The sequence below is a fragment of the Mesocricetus auratus genome, unplaced genomic scaffold (assembly GCF_017639785.1).
Source record: "Mesocricetus auratus isolate SY011 unplaced genomic scaffold, BCM_Maur_2.0 Super-Scaffold_100676, whole genome shotgun sequence".
In the NCBI taxonomy this organism is placed as follows: Eukaryota; Metazoa; Chordata; class Mammalia; order Rodentia; family Cricetidae; genus Mesocricetus; species Mesocricetus auratus.
Genome location: NW_024429266.1, coordinates 120,875,193 through 120,902,459, shown reverse-complemented (window position 1 = coordinate 120,902,459; position 27,267 = coordinate 120,875,193). Strand labels below are relative to the sequence as shown.

Genomic DNA, 27,267 nt, shown 5'->3' with positions numbered 1-27,267 from the left:
AGGCTAGTGGGATGATTCAGCAGACCAAGGTGCTTTGTGATGAATCAGAAATCTAAATTCAGTCCCTCACCTCCACAAGGCAGAAGAAGAAAACTGTCTGCTTACAAATTGTCCTCTGACATCAGCATGTGTATTGTAGCACATAGACATACCCCATGCCCATAAACAATAAGTAAATAACTAAACAATGAAAATTTCAGAAGTCAAAAGCACAATCAACTTGAATAAGCTAATTAGTCAAATGGATTATAGAAAAGACATCTAAAGAGCTGAAAAGCAGAACTATAAGGATATTTCAAATAAATAGAAACCCTTAAGTTTAAACAATACTAAGGTGTGAATAAGCAGAATGCTTCTGAAAAAGACCCAGCAGGTTGAGCCAAATATGAGTTGGAGCAATGGTTGATGAATCTACTGAATATAATTTCAGAATAAGTGAATACCACTGTTAATTGACTGTTGCCAAAATTCAAAGTAATCATTCTATATGTGTAAATATATATTTAGTTGCTATAATTATTCTTTAATTGGTCATTATCTATTTCATTGGGCCAAATAAGAGATGAAGAAGAAGAAGAAGAAGGAGGAGGAGGAGGAGGAGGAGGAGGAGGAGGAGGAGGAGAAGGAGGAGGAGGAAGAGGAGGAGGAGGAGGAGGAGGAGGAGGAGGAGGAAGATCATCATCTTAGGGAACCCCAAGGCTCTCTATAGCAATCACAGGGAGCACTTTAGATCACCCTCCATAAAAATCAGGGGAGCACTCCAGAGAACCCCAAGGCTCTCCATAGCCATTATGAGAGCACATTAGAATACCCCCAAAGCTCTCCATAGTGATCATGAGATGCTGGAAAATAGTGAGTTCAGAAGGCATTCATGTCCCCTGGGCTCGTCCTCCTCACTCTGGAACACCCTCCAACGCTAATGAGAGTCCCTGTCTGTACTCACTGCTACTCCTGTCTTGTAGAGGAGGTAATGCACAGTCTGTGTGACGTCAGCGGCATGCATCAGGTTATGGTAAGGATTTTTGTGCTTGCTGTACCCCACTTCCAGGGCCTCCACAAATGAGACAAGTGCAGAAATGGGAATCTGAAAGAGAATACAGCAAAGTTCACCCACAAAAGGAAATACTTACCTTAAGAGAAACACTAAGGTTCCCACCTTGCTCATTTTGGGGGCTGTTGAGGATCACATGTGGAAGCAACAATGTTAACAGTTGATAGAATTCCCTGGTGAAACTGTCAGATACCGTGAAAGTCCAACACCAAATCCCTGGTTGAGGAACAGTCTCACAAACTGGTTTTTGTTCCTCAATTAAGGCAACCAAACTACAGATTCTTCTCAAAGACATTTTGTAAATTATAAACCAGTACTTTTTGTGTACACATAGGCAACCCCACTCATTATTGGTGACTACTAAACTTCTGTATTTCTTTGAATTTTATCTGTTTTTAGTTTTTTCCACAAATACCAAGAGATGCTATGCAGGACTGATGTCACAAAGTGTGTTGAGGAAGTTACAAGCAACACTGGGAATCACCTCAGTTTATGATATTTTTAACCATTTGTAAAACTTCACCAGCAAAAGGAGACTCTCCAAACTGCAAGTCACCAATAATAGATCATTGGGTGATAAAAAGACACAGCCTCTTCTTTACCCATGCACACATTCACACACTAGAGCTCCCCTATATTTCTAATGCATACAATGGCCCCTTGCAAAGAATGTGGCTTTGAGGAAGTCACACCAGTGGAAGCTTACATCTGTTACATCACCATTGTTTTCTAACTTAAGATTTTTGTGTCCTTTATGTTTTCTCACAAGTGAATTAAGTATGCTGCATTAGTATATATTCATTTTTCTCAAGTCAGAAAGATGTGAATATTTTCTCAGAACCACCAGTCCATTAGGATAGTATTTTCAACAGGCTTGATTGCTTTTTCTGCTCAAATGTGTGTAATATACACAGCTTGCTCTCCTGCACAGCAGAATGATGATCTGTTAATGTTACATATAATTAAGAGGACCCTCCAGATATTTATCATTCTAGTAGTGAGATTACTGACGCAGTTGGGATAAAATCCCTAGTCCAAGACTGTGGATAAAGAGAAGGGTGTCCATTCCTAGAGACTAACAGATTCAAAAAGAAAAGTCAACTATAATAACCATACCAAGCCTCTTAACATTCTAACTAGTAGTGGATGTTTGAAATTTTAACTGTGTTCCTTAGTTGTAGAATTCAGGAGGCAAGAGAATGGAGGATCACTGCAAGTCCAAGGCCAGCCAGGGTTACTTCGCAAGTTCCCTTCTCATGAGACCAAAGTGAGCAGGTAAGTAAGTAAATGTCATACAGAGGGCATAAATGAGCTTATTATCAGTTTTCAAAGTTAAGATCAAGGGTGTTTGGGACTTGGGGCTGTTCTGTCAGTCTATGAGCCAGTGAGAAGCTAAATAAGCATATTCATACAAGCTTTTTTTCAAAGAAAATTGTCTCCAGCACCCACGTTTTCTTGAGGGCACAATGAAGGACAAAGGACATGGCCATAAGTTATTTGTGATCATGTAGAAAGTTCATGCTTCATTACAGCCCTTAAGGAAGTGATAAACACTTACTCTGTCCAGAGACACCAACATTTGTGTGTAAAACAACCTGCATTTTCCAGAGACATATTACATCTATCAGATGCATGAAGCCTAGTTTCCTTGAGGACCTGTCCCAACCTGAAGAGGCTGTGCAGTGAGGAGCTGACCCTGGAGATGACATATTCTCTTTATTTAAAGCAAAAAAATTAATTCATCTGAAGCATGGGCAGCTGGAAAACACCAGTGATCTGCCATGGACAAGTGGGAGTTTTGTCTGGTTGAAGCATGGAATGTGGGAAATCTTATGGAAGCTGCCCAGCTCATTCTGTCTCCATTGCTGCCTCTCAGCTAAGAGTGGTCAATAATACACATAATCATGATGATGCAAGATGAAATGAACATTGGTGGGCAGCACCTATGGCAGACTTAGCTATAGTAGGAAGATAGGTCTCCATGCCACCTCTATAGTCTGCCTTCTAGCAAGATCCACCAGTCAGCATGTAAAGAAAAGAGACCTCTAGAAGGAAGAAACTACAGCCCCATCAGAATGATATCCATAGTTGCCCACAGCATCTTCCTATCCACTTAGAAGGATTCCCTCAGTCTTGATATAGAAGTCACTTGTAAGGATAGACAAATGTGTGCAGTTTATCTTTTTAATGAGGTGCTGACCTTAAAACGGCTGATCAGGTCATAGCGAGTGAGTAATTCATAGAAAATGAACTTCAATGCATGATCTCCACTGGCATCATTGAGGGAAAAGACATCAAAGGACCATTTGTCCACATCCTTCAGGAAAGAGAACAGAGAGAGCACTATTAGTTCACAACACCTATGCAACTGCTTATCTATCCATGTTTGAGTCTTCCACATCTGAGACAAAATAGCTCAAGGCTCTAAAAACTCTGAGTAGCTTTCTAGTGTGGTAATACAAGAACACTTATTGTTTAACAGAAATAACTAGCAGAAATATTCACAGGCCTCATGAGTGGTAAAAAATAAGTAATTTATAGAACAAATGTTAAGTGGTATGACTAGTTACACTTTACTGATGGGGAAATGGATAGTTACCTAGTTCTTCAAAGGCCTGTTGGAAGCACAAATTGGATGAGGACACACATGCCTTCCACACTGATGCCTCCTCTCAGGCTTCATCCTTCAAGCCCATCAGCTCCTATTCTGAGTTCAAACCAGCTGAGGCACATCTCTAAATGCTCTCCAACCCACTAACATACTACGTAACAACATCTTCTGAGCCCTGAGCTGACGCTGCTAACTCATTAAATGTATGCAGAAGCATGCATGATATTGAAGACAAAAATGGAATGCCACTTCAACTTCAATGGTTAAGATGCAACCAAAGAGAAAAACATTCATTTCAAGAATTGGAAAAATGGTCGCTGGAGCCACAAATGTGGTGACGTATTTCTCCTGTTACTCTAACACTTTGGTGAAAGAAGTAAACGTAAAAACTGAACTGGACACACACCTTATATGCCATCATCAAGTTACTATTTGTTCACAAATACTGGCTCCAGAATACTTGTAAACACTGTCTTGTGTGCTTTTGACACAGCAACACCAGTCACTTGTGGATATAATAAACAAATGTGTATTTAAGTCATAGTTAAATCGGCAGGCATTTGATGTCCTTGTCACACCAATGGTATTCCTTCTGTAGTTACAGAATGGAGATAGATTTTTCTCTGGCCAGGGGTTGGTACCTCTGGCATCAGAGACTATCTGCATGAAAGTCTCAGTGTTTCCTAACATGTTCCTGCAATGTTCATGCTCTTGTCACACCTAACCCTTCCAGCCCCCATGCTCAGCTCAAGACTACTAAGGATTCTCCCATGGAAGTCAAGCCACATAAAAGCAATCATGTAAGATTAAAAAAAAGTCAAAGACTCTCCACTGGATTGTTTCTACTTAAATTTAGTGGTAAACACACTTACTTTAGCAATAATTACCCTTCCATTAAAATAACTAAAACTGCTCTGTGAAGTGTTAATACACAGTCCTCAAATCTCCCAACTCTATAAAAGGCTATACTTTCCCCAGTGTTATACAAGCCAGTCTGGGAGAGACAAAGGGTCAAGTGTCACACAGTAACAAAACTACTTAATAATCTCACTGGCAACCTCTCACGTGACCTCATTACCTACAGATGACACTTGTAAACCCAATGAATCCACACTGTGACAAAGGCTTCATCCCCTAAATACCCAGTAAGGATCCAGAACATACATACCGAAATTTACCCACAACCTGGAGCTTTGCTTGAGTTCTACAGTTGGGTTACTATGAGTCACAGCCACTGTGTGATCTGGTCCTAAGTAGAAGGACACTGACAGCTCCAGGAGATGAGTAGGGAAGTGGGTGTCCTCTATGGCCTTCATCTCAAGGGAATCTTAACTGCTATTCTTGAACTTTACTCTTCTTCCAAGCCACATAGGGACTCGCTGAAAATGCTGAGGATGCTGTAGGCCTCTGAGTGTTCCTGAGTCTAGAATCTGCACTTTAATGAGCAGCCGATGTAAGTGCTTTAAACACACTTTCTCTTTGGCCAAATTTTGCTCAGGAACAACTCCAGTCAAGAAAGGTGGAGAACATCCAGGTTAGCATAGACTAAGGAAGCTGAAAACTGTTTACTTCTTCCCTTCCTAAAATTATCCAAGGAGCTGCTTTCTGAGCCGCAGGACAACTGTTCTCGTAAAGAACAGATATTTCTGTACCTCTAGAACCCTACCACAAAGTCTAGAGATAAAATGAAATTAAAAGGTAGTATGTAACAAGAGGAAAAAATACCAGGAGTGACACACAAGCAGTTAAGAGAGGGACCTGGAACTGAATTGTGAAGCAACCTTGTTTCTTATCTAAATTTAAACTAGAAAATAAAATAAAAAATAAAAATAAAATAAAAATAAATAAAAAAGAGTCCAATGGAAAAAAAGACTTGCAATGAGCTGTAGTTAATTATTCTCTTACTTAGATATCATTTTATGCCATGTTCTGACATGAATGGCAGTTAACATGACCTGCCACAATGGTTATTTGAGTGACCTGAATTCCCTCAGTCTTCGAGAAATTTTTTCTGTACTAAAGGAAATCAGTAGTGAGTTCCACAGAAGTGCCAACAGCTCTGTGCAAATAACCTTTTCCTCAACAGGTACAAAAAGGGAAATGGGATGCCACCTCTGTGCTCTCCAGCCCACTGCAGTCCTCGGGCAATCAAAGGCAAGTGCTGAGAGACAACTGGAAAGACACTACAGTGTAGACAGGACTTGAGCTTTCACGATCGACAGGAATTGGGTCCAGGGTAAAAGCTGTGGCCTTAATGCACATATCAGCAGACAAGGAGAGGGCAGCCATTTGGAGCTAGCTGGTTCTTGCTCCAACTAATCCAAGTGTCTTTCTCTCAGAAAGACCATGTGGAGACTTCTGAGGTTTCCTTTCCTTAAGTGGCAAATAACAGTTTGTCCACATAACAGCTTGTTCCACCTTTTAGTTTTCAGCTATTCATAGAAAAGAGACTTCAATTTGGAAGATTTACTTTCATAAACAGCCCAGTGTCAGTGAACCCAGTCACGGTTTGTGTTTATGACAAATGCAGAAATAAAGGTTTAAATAGGCTTCTAATGCTCCTAAGATTTGCACTGAGCGTTCCAGTTCAATTATGAAAATCAATGGCAATTTCATTGTGGTGCTAGGAAACAGGTCTCATGAAGTGGTTCTGCTGGTGGGCTGGGAAACATCATTGTAAACTACGATGATGGGTTGGCCACTAGCATGAGGGCCTGTGGCTTCTCACAGTATCCTCCCTGCTCTTAAGATGCAAGGAGGGGAAAGAAATGTAGTCAGTAAAAGAAGAAATGTGACTCCTGTAAACACAGCTGCTGTAGGTATCTGAACATAAGGGAAAACCATGAACACATAATCAGAATGGCCCATGGGGCATGTTTTTTTACATTAAGCTATTTGAGAAGCACTGTCCACTCCTATTTCCCCAAATGGGACATTTATCGTCTGAAGACATTATCAGATTATACTTGTTGCATGTTTCAGAGAGAGACTGTAGTAGCTAGAAGTCAGAATTCCACGGTGCCACTGCACAAAGGGACAGGTGCTAAGTGCAGACAGCATGTAATACCAACCAGAACAAGACACGGGGCCCTAGCCAACCCCACCCTACAACCAAAGTACACTAGGAACCCTCCAGTCCCCTGAATCTGACTCTGTCCCTGCTTCATGGAACACTTCTGTGTGGGGCCTTCAGAAGTCATCTACATAATTTCCAGTACATTCGACTGGGAGTTACCTTGCAGGGTTCACCCTCCTTAAAACAAACCTGTACTTGATGACTTCCCATACAACACCTGGCTCAGTGCAAGCCTTGGAAAAACAGCAAAATGTCTCAAAGGGACCAGGACTCTGGACTAAACAATTGTGTCATGAAGTGTTACTGGGAACCTGACCTGTACTGGGAACACTGTGTTCAGGTCTCAACTCTAATCTCTGATTAACTCTGATTGTATTTTTCTTAAAATTTTCTGGGTATTTTTAAAAATCTTATGAAATGGAATTGGAGTGGGCAATTGAGTATTGATATAATTACATCCAATAAGTTTCTTCCTAAGTTTAAGTACTTTTGCTGTAATGTGTCTGATCTCCTGTTGCTACTGCTACATGAATCACATCATGGCGGATTATTGTGTAAAACCAAAATCCACACTTCGAAGAGTTTAACTTGGAAGAAAATAAATTAGGAAGGTAAAGACTGAGAACAAAGTAATACTATTAGAACAGATTGAGGTTGGAATAACAGAAAAGTACAGAAATGAAATATTATTTTCTAAGAAGAAATTTAACTGTACTCTGAATTCATTTCCATTTATCCCATAAGCATTTTCAACAATCTTACCTTTAACGCATCAATAACAGCTGGTGGATAGCTCAGCCCAACCATATTTGATGTCCGCCTATACATTCTGGCAAAGATGGAGAAGAAAAAAATGTGATAGCTTACAACAGAGGATTAGCACTTCACAGATCTGCACACATATAGACAACTGATGAGCACTCAGGTCATCTGGTGACCTAAGGAACTTTAAATTCCAAAGTTACTCTAGTGCCCTTAATGATAAATTAAGAAGAAATGAAGGCAACCTCAAACACACAAGTCACTAGAAACCAAATGAAATTAAGTTTGTGTGCCCCATATTGGACACTAAATTATTAAAAGGGAAGATGGGCTCTGCCAGCCATGACTGCAGGATGAGAAGCAGGGTACAGTATTGTACTTTATGAACAAAGGATCTGTGGGTGACCCATCGGCCATGGTTCTTCTCCAGGACTTCTAAAAGAAAGCAGGTAAATGTCTCACGTAAACTTTGAAATAACTACCATGAAATTTCTAAAATGTGCAACTATGTAAGAGGGACTAGTAGAAGAAACAATTCTATTTATTGTCAATTTAGTGTCAAAAACCTAGCAAACTGTGTCACAGGGAACCCAGAGCCCTTAAATAAACTGTCCTCCCTGGGTCAGCTACCTCAAAGCACTACTATATTAGCCTGTTCTGATGCTATCCATGTATTTGAAAGACATGGGTCATATGATTTCTGACTTTAAAAACCAGGTTGAACTTAATCTAAATCTTCTTAAGATGAGGATTTTGAGCAAAGAGAAAAACTGATCCTAATGATGTCACGGAGATTAAAATACCTGTTTCTTTTCAGAAATTTCAGTTTTTATAATACTATATCAAAACTACATTAAAAGAGAACTTAAGAGTCATAGGACCTGGCGTTCCTGTGGATGATGTGGCCCTTGAATAACAATGAGTTTCACCTTTACCTCTCCACAAATATCCCAGCTTGCACTGCATGGACGATGCTCTTGAACCTGGGCTTCTCATCACTTCTCCTTAGCATCATCCCCATCTGTCGTGTGAAGGTAGAGGCCAGCCAGTCGCGGACCTCAGAAGGCACAGCATCTGACTGGATGTCACTAAGCTCATCCTCTGTATCCAGAAGTCTCCTGGAAATAAAAGACACAGTCAGAGACGCAATCTAGAATTATCTGACACCCTGAAATGTAAACAAAAAGATGATATAAAATCACATACACGGTCCCTCTGGCATCATCAGGTAAACAGGCCAGCTTCCCGGCCTGAGTTCCAGAGCCTGCAGATCGCCTGGGAACTGCACAGAGCTCCCAATCCCGGCGGGAGCATCAGGTAAACAGGCCAGCTTCCCGGCCTGTGTTCCAGAGCCTGCAGATCGCCTGGGAACTGCACAGAGCTCCCAATCCCGGCGGGAGCAAAGCACCCCAGACTCCAGATCTTCTCTCCCACCAACGATTCCAGGAAAGGAGAGGAGGCTGGGAGTACAGGGAAGTAGCTGTCCCTCTGGCATCATCAGGTAAACAGGCCAGCTTCCCGGCCTGAGTTCCAGAGCCTGCAGATCACCTGGGAACTGCACAGAGCTCCCAATCCCGGCGGGAGCATCAGGTAAACAGGCCAGCTTCCCGGCCTGTGTTCCAGAGCCTGCAGATCTCCTGGGAACTGCACAGAGCTCCCAATCCCGGCGGGAGCAAAGCACCCCAGACTCCAGATCTTCTCTCCCACCAACGATTCCAGGAAAGGAGAGGAGGCTGGGAGTACAGGGAAGTAGCTGTCCCTCTGGCATCATCAGGTAAACAGGCCAGCTTCCCGGCCTGAGTTCCAGAGCCTGCAGATCGCCTGGGAACTGCACAGAGCTCCCAATCCCGGCGGGAGCATCAGGTAAACAGGCCAGCTTCCCGGCCTGTGTTCCAGAGCCTGCAGATCTCCTGGGAACTGCACAGAGCTCCCAATCCCGGCGGGAGCAAAGCACCCCAGACTCCAGATCTTCTCTCCCACCAACGATTCCAGGAAAGGAGAGGAGGCTGGGAGTACAGGGAAGTAGCTGTCCCTCTGGCATCATCAGGTAAACAGGCCAGCTTCCCGGCCTGAGTTCCAGAGCCTGCAGATCGCCTGGGAACTGCACAGAGCTCCCAATCCCGGCGGGAGCATCAGGTAAACAGGCCAGCTTCCCGGCCTGTGTTCCAGAGCCTGCAGATCTCCTGGGAACTGCACAGAGCTCCCAATCCCGGCGGGAGCAAAGCACCCCAGACTCCAGATCTTCTCTCCCACCAACGATTCCAGGAAAGGAGAGGAGGCTGGGAGTACAGGGAAGTAGCTGTCCCTCTGGCATCATCAGGTAAACAGGCCAGCTTCCCGGCCTGAGTTCCAGAGCCTGCAGATCGCCTGGGAACTGCACAGAGCTCCCAATCCCGGCGGGAGCACCAGGTAAACAGGCCAGCTTCCCGGCCTGTGTTCCAGAGCCTGCAGATCACCTGGGAACTGCACAGAGCTCCCAATCCCGGTGGGAGCATCAGGTAAACAGGCCAGCTTCCCGGCCTGTGTTCCAGAGCCTGCAGATCGCCTGGGAACTGCACAGAGCTCCCAATACCGGCGGGAGCAAAGCACCCCAGACTCCAGATCTTCTCTCCCACCAACGATTCCAGGAAAGGAGAGGAGGCTGGGAGTACAGGGAAGTAGCTGTCCCTCTGGCATCATCAGGTAAACAGGCCAGCTTCCCAGCCTGAGTTCCAGAGCCTGCAGATCGCCTGGGAACTGCACAGAGCTCCCAATCCCGGCGGGAGCCAAGCACCCCAGACTCCAGATCTTCTCTCCCACCAAAGAGACCAGGAAACTACAGGAACCAGGGAGACCAGGGGAGTAGCTGTTCCGGATCAGGTACAACAGGACCCAGCATAGGGTCCAGGGGACCAGGTAGGAGGCTAAGCGCCCCAGATTCCTGTTCTTCTTCTCTACCCACGGACCAGCATTTGGACAAGGCATAGAAGAACCACCAGATTACTGGACTTACTAGCACCCACCAAAGGGAACTCTGGTCCCCAGACCAGGAAGGGTCTCTTTCTGCACCCACTAAAAGAAGAGATGGGAAAGAGACAATACAAAAACACAGTCAGCAACAGAAAAACAAATATGACACCGCCAGATTCTAGAGACTCCACACCAGCAAGACCCCAATATTCAAACGCGAAGGAAGCAGAAGAGAACGATCTTAAAAGCACTTTCATGAAAATGATAGAGGCCCTAAAAGAGGATATTGGAAAATCCCTCAAAGAAATGGAAGAAAAAACAAACCAAAAAATGCAAGAAATGGAAGAAAAAACAAACCAAAAAATGCAAGAATTGGAAGAAAAAACAAACCAAAAACGGCACGAAATGGAAGAAGAAATGAAGCAAAAAATGCAAGAAATGGAAGAAAAAGCAAAGCAAAAAATGCAAGAATTAGAAGAAGAAACATACCAAATAAGGCAGGAAATGGAAGAAGCAACAAAGCAAAAAATGCAAGAAATGGTAGAAAAAACAAAGCAAAAAATAAAAAAATGGAGGAAGAAACAAACCAAAAAAGGCAGGAAAGGGAAGAAGAAACAAAGCACAAAATCCAAGAAATGGAACAAAAAGCAAACCAAAAAATGCAAGAAATGGAAGAAAGAACAAACCAAAAAATTCATAAAAGGCAACAAACGGACGAACAGATAAACAGAAAATTGCAAGAAGCAATGCAAATGCTGCAAGGGTTGAAAACTGAAATAGAGACACTAAAAAAAACACAATCTGAAGAAAGGCAGAAAATAGAAAAGCTGGACAAACAGTCAGGCACTACCAATACAAGCATTACCAACAGAATAGAAGAGATGGAAGAGAGAATCTCAAGTGTTGAAGATACATTAGGAGAAATGGATTTATCAACCAAAGAAAACCTTAAATCCAACAAATCCTTAACACAAAACATCCAGGAATTATGGGACACCATGAAAAGACCAAACCTAAGAATAATAGGTATAGAAGAAGGAGAAGAAATCCACCTCAAAGGGGCAGAAGGCATATTCAACAAAATCATAGAAGAAAACTTTCCCAACCTTAAGAAAGACATGCCAATGAAGGTACAAGAAGCCTACAGAACACCAAATAGAGTGGACCACAAAAAAAATCCCTCGCCACATAATAATCAAGACCCCAAACATACAGAATAAAGAAAGAATATTAAGAGCAGCTAAGGAAAAAGGTCAAGTAACATATAAAGGCAGACCTATCAGAATTACACCTGATTTCTCCATGGAAACTCTGAAAGCCAGAAGGTCCTGGATAGATATTCTACCTACACTAAGAGACCATGGATGCCAGCCCAGACTACTATACCCGGCAAAGCTCTCAATCACTATAGACGGAGAAAACAAGATATTCCATGACAAAACTAGATTCAACCAATATGTGTCCACTAACCCAGCCCTACAGAAAATTTTGGAAGGAAAACTCCAACCCAAGGAAGCTAACTACAACCAGAAAAACATAAGCATTAGAGAATCCCTCTCTACCAACAGCCAAAAGAACAAAGGGGCGAAATTCCACCCATAATTCCACCAACAACAACCATCGCAAATCGAAGAAGGATGAGCAATCAATGGTCATTAATATCCCTCAATATTAATGGCCTTAACTCACCCATAAAAAGACACAGACTAGCAGAATGGATTCGAAGACAGAACCCTTCCTTCTGCTGCATACAAGAAACACACCTCACCCTCAAAGACAGACATTACTTGAGAGTTAAAGGTTGGGAAAAATTTTTCAATCAAATGGACCCAAGAAACAAGCAGGGGTAGCAATCCTAATATCTAACAAACTAGACTTTAAAATAAAATCAATCAAAAGAGATGAAGGAGGTCATTACATACTCATCACAGGTGAAACCCACCAAGACGAAGTGTCTATCCTGAACATCTATGCCCCCAATACAAAGGCATCCACATTCGTTAAAGAAACATTATTAGAACTTAAATCTCATCTAAAGCCCCACACAGTTATAGTGGGAGATTTCAACACACCACTCTCACCACTAGACAAGAATACCAGACAGGAACTCAACAAAGAAGCAAAGGGTCTAATAGAAGTAATGACCCAACTGGGATTAACAGATATCTATAGAACATTTCATCCACATAAAAAAGAATATACCTTCTTCTCACCACCACATGGAACCTTCTCAAAAATCGACCACATACTTGGCAACATATCAAACCTCAGCAGCTACAAAAAAATTGGAATAACTCCATGCATCTTATCAGACCACCATGCCTTAAAACTAGAATTCAACAACAACACAAAGTGCAGAAAACCTACAAACTCATGGAAATTGAATAATGCTCAACTGCACCATCCCTGGGTCAAAGAGGAAATAAAAAAAGAAATTAAAGACTTCCTCGAACTCAATGAGAATGAAGACACAACATACCCAAACCTATGGGACACTTTGAAAGCAGTGCTACGGGGAAGTTCATAGCACTAAGTGCTCACATGAAGAAACAGGAAAACAGTTATACCAGAGAATTAACATCACAGCTAAAAGCTCTAGAACACAAAGAAGCAAACTCCCCCAGGAGGAGTAGACGCCAGGAAATAATCAAATTGAGGGCTGAAATCAACAAAGTAGAAACCAGGAAAACAATACAAAGAATCAATGCAACGAAGAGTTGGTTCTTTGAGAAAATCAACAAGATAGACAAACCTTTGTCCAAACTTACCAAACAGCAGAGAGTGAACACGCAAATTAACAAAATCAGAAATGAAAAGGGGGACATAACAACAGACTCTGAGGAAATCCAGAGAATCATTAGGTCATACTTTGAAAACCTGTACTCCACAAAATTCGAAAATTTAAAGGAAATGGATGACTTCCTGGACAGCTATCATTTGCCAAAACTAAATCAAGAACAGATAAGCAATTTAAATAGACCTATAACCCCTATGGAAATAGAAGCTGTCATCAAAAGTCTCCCAACCAAAAAAAGTCCAGGTCCAGATGGCCTCAGTGCAGAATTCTACCACAAATTCAAAGAACAGCTTATACCAATTCTTCTCAAAGTGTTCCACACAATAGAAGCAGAAGGGTCTTTGCCAAACTCTTTCTATGAGGCTTCAATAACCTTGATCCCCAAGCCACACAAAGATACAACCAAGAAAGAGAACTTCAGACCAATATCCCTCATGAACATTGATGCAAAAATACTCAATAAAATACTGGCAAATCGGATCCAAGAACACATCAAAACAATCATTCACCACGATCAAGTAGGTTTCATCCCAGGGATGCAGGGATGGTTCAACATACGAAAATCCATCAACGTAATCCACCATATAAACAAGCTGAAAAACAAAAATCACATGATCATCTCACTAGATGCTGAAAAAGCCTTTGACAAAATCCAACATCCCTTCATGATAAAGGTCTTGGAGAGATCTGGGATAACAGGGACATACTTAAACATAATAAAAGCCATATACAGTAAACCAACAGCCAACATCAAACTAAATGGACAGAAACTCAACGCAATTCCTCTAAAATCAGGAACAAAACAAGGCTGTCCACTCTCTCCATACCTTTTCAACATGGTACTTGAAGTTCTAGCTATAGCCATACGACAACAAAGGGGGATCAAGGGGATACAAATTGGGAAGGAAGAAGTCAAACTTTCACTGTTTGCAGACGATATGATAGTTTATATCAGTGACCCAAAGAACTCTACCAGGGAACTCTTACAGCTGATTAACACCTTCAGCAAAGTGGCAGGTTACAAGATCAACTCAAGAAAGTCAGTAGCCCTACTATATACAGATGATAAAAGGGCTGAAAGAGAAATCAGAGAAACATCACCCTTTACAATTGCCACAAACAACATAAAATACCTTGGGGTAACGCTAACCAAACAAGTGAAAGACCTGTATCGTAAGAACTTTGAATCTTTAAAGAAAGAAATTAAAGAAGCCCTCAGAAAATGGAAAGATCTCCCATGCTCTTGGATAGGTAGGATCAATGTAGTAAAAATGGCAATCCTGCCAAAAGCAATCTACAGATTCAATGCTATCCCCATTAAAATCCCAGCACAATTCTTCACAGACCTTGAAAGAACAATAATCAATTTTGTATGGAAAAACAAAAGACCCAGGATAGCCAAAACAACCCTGTTCAACAAGGCAACGTCCGGAGGCATCACTATCCCTGACCTCAAGCTCTATTATAGAGCTATAGTCCTGAAAACAGCTTGGTATTGGCACAAAAATAGACAGGCAGACCAATGGAATCGAATTGAAAATCCGGGTATTAACCCACACACGTACGAACATCTGATCTTCGACAAAGAAGCTAAAAATATACAATGGAATAAAGAAAGCATCTTCAACAAATGGTGCTGGCATAATTGGAGACTGGCATGTAGAAAAATGCGGATCGATCCATGTTTATCGCCATGCACAAAACTTAAGTCCAAATGGATCAAAGACCTCAACATAAATCCAGCCACACTGAACCTCTTAGAAGAGAAAGTGGGTGGTACCCTTGAAAGAATTGGTACAGGAGACAGCTTCCTGAACATAACACCAGTAGCACAGACAGTGAGATCAACAATTAATAAATGGGACCTACTGAAACTGAGAAGCTTCTGTAAGGCAAAGGACACAGTCAGCAAGACAAAAAGGCAGCCCACAGAATGGGAAAAAATATTCACTAATCCCACATCTGACAGAGGGTTGATCTCCAAAATTTACAAAGAACTCAAGAAGCAAGTCTCCAAAACAGCAAAGGACCCAATTAAGAAGTGGGCTGCAGAACTAAATAGAGAGTTTTCAATAGAGGAGTCTAAAATGGCTGAGAGGCACTTGAGAAAGTGCTCAACATCCTTAGCCATCCGGGAAATGCAAATCAAAGCAACTCTGAGATACCATCTCACTCCTGTCAGAATGGCTAAAATCAAAAACACCAATGACAATTTATGCTGGAGAGGATGTGGTGAAAGGGGGACACTCCTCCATTGCTGGTGGGAGTGCCAACTGGTTCAGCCACTTTGGAAAGCAGTATGGAGATTCCTCAGAAAAATGGGAATAAACCTACCACAAGACCCAGCAACTGCACTCTTAGGCATATATCCAAAAGATGCCCATTCATATAACAAAGATGTCTGTTCCACTATGTTCATAGCAGCTTTATTTGTAATAGCCAGAACTTGGAAGCAACCTAGATGTCCCTCACCCGAAGAATGGATAGAGAAAATGTGGTACATCTACACAATGGAGTACTATTCAGCAGAAAAAATAATGGAATCATGAGATTCGCAGGCAAATGGATGACACTAGAAGAAACCATCCTGAGTGAGGTAACCCAGTCACAAAAAGAGAAACATGGCATGTACTCTCTCATATATGGATTTTAGACATAGATCTGGGGAGTGCCAGCCTACAATCCTATTGCCAGAGAGTCTGGGAAACAGAAACTTCATTTACTGGCTGGTTAAGTACTGAGCTGAACTCAAGAAAGCCAGTATCAGAGAGGGAGGACTGATGATCAAAGGGATTAAGACTGGGCTGGTTGAACCCCCAGAAACAGCTGACCAGACAAAGGTTAACTCTTGAATCCCAGGCATCAGCCTGGGAATCCAGCATGGGACTGATCAAGACCCCCTGAATCTGGGTGTCAGTGAGGAGGCCTAGGTAATCTATTGAGCCTTGGACAGCAGATCAGTACCCATCCCAAGTATACACACGGTCTCTGGACTCCCATAGAACAATGTGAGGTGCACTCTCACCCTGAACTCTTGGGGAAGGGTCTAGGCCCTGCCCTATATGAAATGACAGACTATGGACACCCCCATGGAGGGCCTCACCCTCCCTGGGGGAATGAGGGGATAACGGGGGGGGGGATGGGGGGAGGGCACAGGAGGAGGGGAGGGAAAGGGAGAGGGACCTCGTACTGACTTGTGAAGCAACCTTGTTTCTTATCTAAATTTAAAATGGAAAATAAAAAAAATATTAATATAAAAAAAATAAAAATAAAAATGAAAAAAAAAAATCACATACACACACACACACACACACACACACACACACACACCACACAAATGGGGTTGGGGAAGCAAGCTTTTTGGCAAGGCCTGTGAAAGTTCATAATGGTATGTCTTTGAATAAATTGGATCTGACCTGTCCTCCAAAGACACAAATATAAAAGTGTGTAAAGTGCTAAGACCCGACCAGAGATAGTATTGAAAGAAATGCCTAGAGACTGAAAAACATTGCACAAATCATAACAACCAAGTACTTTAAAGCAATAATTTAAGGGATACCAACCGATGCCCCTTAATTCAATGGGAGATAATAGAAACATGAGCTTCTAAATTCCAGGAAACTCCCCAAAACAATGCAGTTCTTCATTTGAGCCCAGTAACTTAAACCATCTGTGAATGTACTTCTCTGATTTGTCCAAGTTAATTGGTCAGAGCACTAAAGAGGAACAAAAGTAGTTATAATAGAGCCAAAATTATTGTCATCTATTGAAGCCCTATTAAAAATGAGCAGTAAAAAAGACCATCAGTGTAAAGATGCTTTTTATTGTTGCATGTATTTATACATATTCATTTAGGTAAAGGGGAAAAACTGTGTTATCGAATCCCTAAAATAAGTAATGGATCGCATCATTAAAAAAATAAGCCAACAACCTACAGATTGTAGCGAAATCCTTTCAGATTTGAGTTTGGTGACCTAAGACATCACACATACTAAGGAGCCTGTCTGACTGGAGGCTTTTACAGTCAACATTTCAACAGTTTCCAAAAGGAAAGCAGTTGTATTTCTTTCAAAATCAATGTTAGTGCCTGCAATTGCTCTGGTACTTGTATAATTCAAGTGGAAATGTTGCTGAAGGAGGGATGCTGGGGACATGATCACTTCAGGAACCTCTAGTTGCTGACAGAGATGATGGATTCAAACACACATTTTAGACTGACACAGTAAGAATGTAGCCATCACAGTAGGACTATACATCTGGGAGAAACCTTGCCAGGCTCTTAAGAATTGCCACCTACCTCAAAACCCTGAAATACCACTGTTGGGCATACACCCAAAGGAGGCACATTCACACCACAAGGACATTTGCTCAACTATGTTCATAGAAATATTATTTGTAATAGACAGATCTTGGAAACAGCCTAGATGCCCCTCAACTGAAGAAGGGATTAAAAAAATGTGGTATATTTACACAATGGAGTACTACTCAGAGGTAAAAAACAATGACATCCTAAAATTCGCAGGCAAATGGGCATACCGAGAAAAAAAAACATCCAAAGTGAGGTAAGCCAAATTAGAAAGACAAATATAGTATGTACTCACTCATAAGTGGATACCAGAAATAAAGCAAAAGATACCCAGCTTAAAATGACAAAAAAGAAAAGAATTGCCCTTTCTGCTCTAACTCCATTCGATTATCCATGCAGTAAGTTCTGCTGATAATTCATAGTTGAGGGAGCAGCTTTTCCAGCTCTTTCCCATTGGTTCACAGAAACTTATGTCTCAGAGTCAGCGATCTGACCACACCCTAGACCTACCATGGGGCGGGCTCCCCGGGGGTGGGGGATGGAGGGGTGGTGTGCTGTTGGACAGAAAATCTAGCATTGCCTTCTTTTTGTTTTTTGTTTGTTTGTTGGTTTTTTGGTTTTACAAGATAGGGTTTCTCTGTATTGTTTTGGAGGCTGTCAGACCAGCCTGGAATCGAACTCACAGAGATCTGCCTGCCTCTTCCTCTCGAGGGCTGGTATTAAAGGCGTGAACCACCAACGTCCGGCTAGCATTCTTAAATCTCTTTTGTAACTTACCTTGTTTCATCAATGTATACAGATTCAAGCACTGTCGCTGCATATTCCAGGTTCTTCTTTAGATCTACCACAGAGGCCTCCCCACGCTCCAACTGCTTGACCAAAGACCGTAACCTACAGAGGACAAGATAACTTCATTAGAATAAAGGAATCAAAGAATAATTCTAAAACTGTGATGACCCATTTCTTTATAGTTTTGAACGTTGTTTTTTTACTCCAATGTACCTGAAAGAAAAAAGTTACAGTGCTAAAGTAGCAATTTATAAAAGGATAAAGCGAGAACACGCCCAACATTTTGGAGTACTCATTCATTTTGTGAAGGTTCTAAATTTCTGATAATTTTCTTTTTCCCAATGTGTCAGTTAGTCTCTAATTGGATATAGGAAAGACTATCACCAAACACCACCAGACATCCCTGACACTCTTCCCTAGCAAAGGCACTTTGTTTAGCAGTAACTATAGAGAAACATAGCCCAACAGCCTATAGATGTTTCAAGACTTATGGGAAGGTATAGAGTAGAAGTATAGCCACAGAAGGCTATGGAAAAGTTAGATGCAAGTAAGTTATGTTGGCAGACAGGAATAATGCAGTTGTCCAAAATGTGGATGGGTAGTAAACTGAGGATTCTAGATCATCTGAGAGAAGTGAAGAGGCACAGTCTCCTTACATAGAAATCATTGTAAAAGAGAAGCACAGTATGTGGGTGGCAATACAATGTCTGCAGGCAATCAAAGCATGGTATCCAGGGCTGTGGAGGACAAGTACCTCTTCAGGATATTTGATAACCAAATAGTACAGCCTCAAAATCAAATGTTGATTTGGCTTTTGCATCATAAAGTATCGTCTATGCATATCAGGTAAGCTAGGTAGCTTCCTTGAGGATTATAAAAATAAAACATCATGAAACAAAGTTCAGAAGCTGAAATGCTGATATCAAGATCAGATGCCATAATAGACCATGAAACTCTTAGTAATTCTGTAAGATGCTATTGATAAAATTACTGTAATTATTGTTAATCAAAGGTACTGATCCTCTCAGATACCCAGACAAGAAAAGTCTTGGTAGAACACTTAAAATCACTGTCACATCTCCATTGTATGTGGGTTTATGCTATCTGTCTCACCTTCCTGATTTCAAAGTATCCACAAGCTTGCATTAGCAAGACAGAATAGGTGGACTACTTGACAAAGTTTGCCCTTGAATCTGGAGCCTTAGGACATTTGGTTACTCCAAAACCCCAGTATTGACAAGTTATGTACTATCCTTCTCCTGATGTTTATAAAAATGACTCAAAATTTTAAAAAAGATTCAAATTCAACCTTGAAAAGTAGACAAAAGGTTGGTTATCCAAGTAGCAAGTGTCCAAAAATTTCAATAGCATAGAATACAGAGAAGATTTAACTGAGGGTAGTCTCTACTGTACTGGCAATGTCCAACACAAGCAAGTGAGAACAGATTTTTTTTTTAAAAATCAGGCCAAAAAGTGAAAAGAAAAAAGTCTAACATACACCATTATAATTTTATTATTCTAACGAGTAAGAAAAAACAATACTGGAAAAGGTTTGAGAAAATAAAACGTATTGCTTTAAAAGTAGCAAAAATTCAAGCTAACCACAGGCTTCTACTTTGTCACACACCAGAATGCAATTCAAAAGAGGCATCAACTTTTTTTTAGAACAATGTGGTATAATTAAAAAGACATCCATATGCTTGTGTACAAGGATTGCTGTACATATGTGTGGACAAGTGTAAATGTGGCCATTCATATGCTTCCCAGAAAGGAGAAAGAAGCAGCTTGAAGGCATATTCTGGAAAGAGCTCGGCAAACATGGCGTGCTCATTGTCCCTGGCTAAATGACATATGGATGCAGGGCCTGGGTTTGACTAAACTTTACCAAGCAGATGTCTTCTGAAGGAATGACCAATGAGACAGAAGCTCCCAACACAAGGATAGCCAAACAGGAAAGTGAGGACTGCCTTTACTGAAACAACCTCCCATCTCGCTTACAAACACCACCTACACAGCCCTTGTGGCTAAAGCCTTCTAATCAAGACAACTGAAATGACCAAGAGTGGCTTATTCCACTATTTTTAACCACTCTTCCTTCCAAGAAAACACAGTATCAAGACAATCAAGTTGCAAAGGACCTCTGGGTGCCAGCCCTGGGAAGCAGGCCCCAGCTAAAGTCACATTTTACCAGAGAGAAATGGGGACACTCAGAATCTCTCCCTGAAGCACAGAGCAGCAGCAAGGGGAACCCCAAGCTTTGTGCCATGGTCAGCAGAAAGGCAGCAATGCACAGGGGACCAATAATTCCAGAAAACCTAGAGAAGAATTAACACACAAAGTACCTCTAGAATGTGAAAAGGCACACAATTTATGTCTTCCATAGTTTTCTAGCTTTTGGGCTCAACTGAAGATTCAACCAACATCCTGGCAGACAACACAGGAAACCGACAGGACCCACCAGTCAAAAAAATAATAACCCAGGAAAAATTCATGTCTCTTGATTTAAAGACAATAAACAATACAAGAATATCTTAGGAGGTGTCAGCAATGGAGATGAGGAATCAATTGCACACAGAATGCAGACAAGGAGCACTGCTAGTCAAGAAAATTGACCAAGGGAACATTTGCTAGGCACTCATCGAAGTTGAGGAGAGCATGGATTTATGGAGTGGAACTGATGCGATAAAAGTTGGCATGTTGAGAGGAAAGGAAATTTAAAAGAACAAAGCATAATGACAGAGAGACAAGAAGAGGTTTTGTTGTTGTTTAGAGAAATGTTAGCAACTGGGTCAATGGCCAGCTCCCATTTGACCCGGCACCCAGGATGGACAGACAAAGAACATAAGGGAACCTGACTCTCAGTAGTGCTGAGCAGTAACATAGTATGCTGGGCTGTTGGCCCATTGTCCCCTTAGCCTACCTCCCTCTAGTTCAGTGGTCCTCAACCTTCCTAATGCTACACGAGATACTTTAATACAGTTTCTCATACTGTGGTGACCCACCGACCATAACATTATTTTTGTTGCTACTTCCCAAGTATAATTCTGCTACTGTTAGGAATCATAATGTAAACAGCTGATATTTTTGATGGGCTGAGGTAAGCCCTGTGAAAATGTTGTTTGGCCCCCAGAGGGGTCAAGACCCATGAGTTGAGAACCACCTCCACAATGACACACTTCCTCCAACAAGATCCCACCTAATAAGGCCACACCTCCTAATAGTGTCACTCCCTTTGGGGGCCATTTTCTATCAAACCACCACAGCTTATATATATATGTATGTGTATATAAACTTTCATATATATGAATTTAAATGAAGTCATAATATAACAGGGGAGACAAAGCCTTAACTAAACATCTAATGTTACCAAATAAGACATTAAGTGACAGGGGGAGAAATTTAATTATCAATATAAAAAATCTATAAATCTATAGACCTATAACAGGAAGTTTCATGTAAGATATATTGGGACAATAGTGGCACAAATATTATAGGAGTAACTGACCACTGTTTGATTGGTATTTAAGGCCCACTCCATGAAATAGAATCTTTACCTGATATCACTAAAGTTGGCAAGAATCTAAGAGTCAATAGGTCATGGGTCCTGGGAGCGGGGGAACATACTGAAGGAACAAAGCAAGAAGATGAGTCCTAATGACATATTGATATATCCATAGATGAGTGTATCACTCAACCCTTGCTTTCTTCTTACAGTAGATGGAAATTAACACAAAGACCCCCAACTTGACAATGCACAGTGAGTGAGAGACTTTGGAGCAAGGGCGATGTCTTTATCAGCCCCTTCCCCCTCAAGGCTTAGGGATCTATGCAGAAAAGGAGTCAGAAAGGAGCCAGAGATGACAGACAACTCCCAGGAAACATTGTCCTTCAGATATAACAGGACTGATGGACATATGAACTCACAGAAATTACAGTAACATGTACAAGATCTGCATAGGTTTAAGTCAGACGAGGAGCCAATAGTTAGAGGAAGAAGTGGATACAGGGTCCTACCCCTAACCAAAATTAGTCGTAACTGATGTATGGTGGTAACGGGGAAATCAGTTTCCTATAGTGGAATCTCACTGGGTATATTAACTACACTTCAGTGCATGCCCTGTGCCCAGAAATAATTAACACAAAATGAACACTTTCTGTGTTTGGTATCTGTGTGTGGGGGGGAGGGTTGTCTTATATATTTTTTGTTTTGAATTTTGGTTATTTTGTTTTGCAGGGTTTTTTATTTTTATTTTTGTTTTAGAGAGAAACAAACATAAAACTGGGTGGAAATGGAGGTGGGGAGGGACCTGGGAGTAGTGAGGGGAGTGGAAAAAAACTATCAAAATATATTGTATGAGGATAATTCAATTTTAAAAAAGAGAAATTGCAAGTGAGGCAGGAAAAAAGGCATTGTATTGTGCTCAATCAGCATGAAAATCACTTTTGCTTTTTTCTTTATGGAGGCATCCCTTTCTGCAGAGCTCTGTATTAAAAACTGCTTCATTAAAACGAAATAGGAACAAAAATACTAGTAAGAATCAACATATTATGTTGTATTTGAGAAGCAAAACTATATTCCCACAACTTAAATTATACTGAAAGATTCACAGTGTTTCTTTGTAGCTTTTGAGACTGGCCTGAAACTCAGAGATCCGCCTGTCTCTGCTTCCCAAGAGCTGGGATTAAAGGCGTGCGCCACCACAGCCTAGCTATGAAATAGCTGAAGGTGGAACCAGATATGAATTGCAAGTGGGTCAGAGGCATATTTTAAAATGATGGAAAGAAAAGTTGTAATTTTTTTATTACTTATTTTTCTCCTTATGTGATCTCTGAGGAATAGAAATACCGTGTTTCTTCAAAATGTGTAAATAAGGGTGAAAAAAGGCTAGGGGGCAGGAGCGGGGTGACACCCAACTTTTTAGTAGTACTCAAGGGAACTTCTGGCCTAGGTGCTTAATGGGAATTCATTTCATAAGCTCCCAAAATAAGTTCATGAAGTAAGAAAAGGGGGGAGGGAGGGATGGACCGAGGGAGGGAGGGAGGGAGGAAGGGAGGGAGGGAAAAGCAGGGGAAGGAGAGATTACAGGGAAGGAGGGCAAAGGAAATATACAACAATAAAAATAGTCTGTCTGGGTTCATAGTTTCCAGCACTCCATCCATTTCTGTCATTGTGGCTGCCAGGGAGAGTTCCAGGATAAACGGGCCACTCCATTTTAGGAAGAGTTTGGGTTTTCAATGCTTGGCACGATGCCTCTATGAGGCTGTGCATCAGGACACCGAGGAAGAGGCACCGCATCTTCGCACGGCTTGCCCATGTCTCCACACAGACCCTCTGCTGGCTCCAAGCTGCAGCTTCAGTTCTGCTCTCTAAACACCCTATACCAGAGCTAATTACAGCGCCAGAGTTCCCTAGCCGGAGCCAGTATGTACAGTGCAGAAAGACATAGGAAGGGTTCGGAAGACGAAGAAAAGCCTGAATGTTGTCTTTCAGAACTCAAAAAGTAGTTGAAGCAAAATGAAGTCTTTCCCACTTCCCACAAAGACAAATTCAAAGACTTGTCCAGCAGATTTCACCAGGAAGCAACTTACTCAACAACTCAAAGATAACCTGCTGGGGAAAGAATTAAGCATGGTTTTGCTCCCAGATAAGTCCACTGAAACCCCACAACATGCCTGCCTGGAGAGCAGGTATGTTTGTAAAGCTTAAATTCCCTTAGAGTATGATATTCTCATGGGCTGGAGATATGGCTCAATGGTGGAGTGTTTGTCTAGTATGCACATCCTAGGTTATTCAACCCAAGAATAACAACAATAATAGCACACACACACACACACACACACGAGAGAGAGAGAGACAGAGAGAGAGAGAGACAGAGAGAGAGAGAGAGAGAGAGAGAGAGAGAGAGAGAGAGAGAGAGAGAGAGAGAGAGAGAGAGAGAGAGGAAGGAAAAACCCGAATGCAGAAAGCATAATAACATCATCTGGGAATCTGGGATCCAGGCTGCCATGGTGAGAGGACTGAGGAGGAGGGAGGCAAATCTGATGAATGCCATTTCTCTCTGGTCACAGTGTACGAGGAACTCCCCTGCTGATGAGCATGCCACATGACCAAAGACACAACTAGCAGTGAAGACATCCTAGAGGGTAGACTGAATAGTGAAAAGTTTGCAGGAATCCTCAGTGAGGCAACAAATCCAAATGTCTCTCCTGGCTTCTGAGTCATCCCAGCCCCACAGCTCTTATATCCCCACACTTATTTATCTATCCAGAACTGCATCATTTTGATATGGCTACCCAGAGACACAAGATACTAAGAAGAGCTAATATCACAGCAGAAGAAATAATTGTAAGCACATCACACACTATGTACCTAGGAAATTATGTGGAGGGGGGGCAGGAGAGGAACAGGGAGAGAGAGAGAGAGGGAGAAGGAAAAAGAGAGAATGAATGATCTGTTGGATTTCCTAGGACAAGCCCTGATTACTTCTCATTGCTTGTAGGGCAAGGAAAATACTGTCCACCCAAGGTATTCCTCCACTGGACAAAGAGCATCAGGAAGGAAAAGAAAAGTGAAAAAAATAAAGACATTTATTCCCCTCTACTCCCACCAAGGGCCAGCACTGTAAGTATAAGAGTTCCCTAGTGATTCTGTGTCTGCTTGTCCTCCCTCCCTCCAGGAAACAACATAGGAAGGGCAGCTGCAGTCATTTCAGTTCACCCGGTACCAAGGTGGCAGGACCAAATCATTTTAAAAAGGTAAAATAATCTGTGCTTCTTGTGTTTATTTGTTTCTTTTGTTCTAATCTGGGCTTTGCTTTTTTTAGTTTTTTTGTTGTTTGTTTATTTTTCTAAAGAGAGTGAGAAGGAAGGCATGGAGTTGAAGGAGTGGGAAGATGGGGAGGAAGTGGGAGGAAATGACTGAAGGAAAACTGTGATCAAACTACACAGCATGAAAAATCCATTTTCAGTTAAAAGAAGCAAGAAAAATAGCAAAAGTATTTCCATACAATGACCAAAAATTCACAATAAATTATAATATATTTCAACTAGTCACTGGAGTCAAGAGATATCCTACTTTATTAGATAAAAATAACTGTTTTAATAATGAGTAGACACTAATGATGGAGTAAACTAGAGCTATCAATAGAGAACTCTAAAGATCAAGTTCTTCGTATATTGGAATTCCAGTGATTTATAAATGGTACTTTAACAGTATAAGGACAGATCTCTGGGTCAGTTATTGCATTAGTATTAAATGTTAACCCTCAAGTATTATATAATAGGCACTTAAATTATCAGGACAGTTGTTTTTGTTTTGTCAAAACTTCAAAGGCATGTGACTAAAATTGGAAAATTATTCCATAGTGAGATTTGTCCACAAATTGTAGACTGAATCAAGCAGGAAAACACTTGGTCAGATTCAGTCATTATTATTAGCTGGAGTTTTTACAGCTGCCTACAGGTTGCCCAATAATTACATTAATAACTTTAATCAAAGGGGCCAAAATGATATTTATTTAATAGAATAATCAGTCATCTATCTTTAGTTATGCCTATCATGAAGATAAATATGATTACAACAAGACAGAAAATGGATATTTCCATCTTAAACTTATACTGACATTCAGTCTCGATTTTCCCTGGAAATGGGAATGTTAAGAAAGTTGAGACAGGAACCAGCAAACAAAGAAGCCAGACTATATTCCGATCCCATAAGCCACCCATCTCTCTCCCTTTATCATTACTCCTCTACTATTGATATATATTATCAATCTAGCAAGTCAACTCTCTGCCTTTCTCTGAGTTACCAAGTTGGGATATTTTAGAATTAATCTGCATTTTTTTTTTGGTTTTAGGAGACAGGGTTTCTCTGTATTGTTTTGGAGGCTGTCGGTCCAGCCTGGCCTGGAACTCACAGAGATCCGCCTGCCTCTGCCTCCCGAGTGCTGGGATTAAAGGCATGCGCCACCACCGCCTGGCTTTAATCTGCATTTTAATTGAGGGATTTAGATTGTTATTATTCCATTATTACTGAAAGATATGTATTGATTTTTTTGTCATTTTGTTGGTTTTGTAGTATTCAGTGTTTTCTGATTCCTTGTGTTTAACAACGTTCTAGCATGGGTGATTCTTTATCTTGCACCTCCTTGGATGAGTTTGTCTTTCTCTTCAGTCCAAGCTTCAGTGTGTCTGTGCAGCTGGTTCAGTAGTCATAAATCCTTACTCTCTTTTTATTGTGGAAAGTATGTCTTCTTCTTCCTCAATTACGACAGATATTTTATTGCATAATCACAAGAAGTATTTGTCCTTCAATGTTTGCAATACTTTATTCATGCCCTTCTGGCTTTAAATTTCTGCTGAGAGCCTTACTGTTATTATGATGGACCTGTCTTTATATGTGATGTAGTGTTTCTCTCTTGTATTTTTTTTATCATTTTTTATTTTAATTTTAAATAGCTTGTTTTACATGTCAATCCCAGTTCCCTCTCCCTCCCCTCCTCCCGCACTCCCCTTCTCCCCCACTCCCCCACCCTATTGCCAAATCCTTCCACATAGGGGATATCTAGAGTCTGTCATTTCACTCTGGGTAGGGTCCAGGCACTCCCCTAAGAGTCCAGGCTGAGAGAGCATCCCTCTTTGTGCTATAGGCACACGAAGACTGTTTGTATACCAGGGATAGACACTGATCCACAGCTCAGGGCCCCATAGGTTGCCCAGGCCTTCTCGCTGACACTCACATTTGGGGGGTCCAGATCAGTCCCATGCTGGCCTCCCCACTGTCGGTCTGGGGTCCAAGAGCTCTCCCCTGTTCAGATCAGCTGTCTCTGCTGGTTTTGCCAGCCCATTCTTTGCCAATTTGCTCATCACTCCTCTCTCTCTGTCACTGGGTTCCTTGGGTTCAGTTCAGTGATTAATTGTGTGTTTG

General features: G+C 41.5%; 1 protein-coding gene and 1 long non-coding RNA gene across 5 annotated transcripts in view; one reads left to right on the top strand and one right to left on the bottom strand.

The window, feature by feature from the left end:
• Pde1c (phosphodiesterase 1C) overlaps positions 1-27,267 on the bottom strand; it is a 459,933-nt gene that overhangs the window by 58,031 nt on the left and 374,635 nt on the right. For all 4 annotated transcript variants that reach the window (XM_040738289.1, XM_040738290.1, XM_040738291.1 and 1 more), the window contains 5 exons: positions 18,330-18,443; positions 8,436-8,618; positions 7,501-7,567; positions 3,252-3,368; positions 944-1,084 (listed from right to left, as the gene is read on the bottom strand). In XM_040738289.1, the coding sequence (XP_040594223.1) occupies positions 944-1,084; positions 3,252-3,368; positions 7,501-7,567; positions 8,436-8,618; positions 18,330-18,443 (622 nt within the window). The remainder of the gene's footprint in view (positions 1-943; positions 1,085-3,251; positions 3,369-7,500; positions 7,568-8,435; positions 8,619-18,329; positions 18,444-27,267) is intronic.
• LOC121136854 lies at positions 812-18,492 on the top strand. The gene is made up of 3 exons (XR_005874015.1): positions 812-1,012; positions 2,227-2,326; positions 18,352-18,492. It is a non-coding gene; the product is annotated as an uncharacterized LOC121136854 (long non-coding RNA).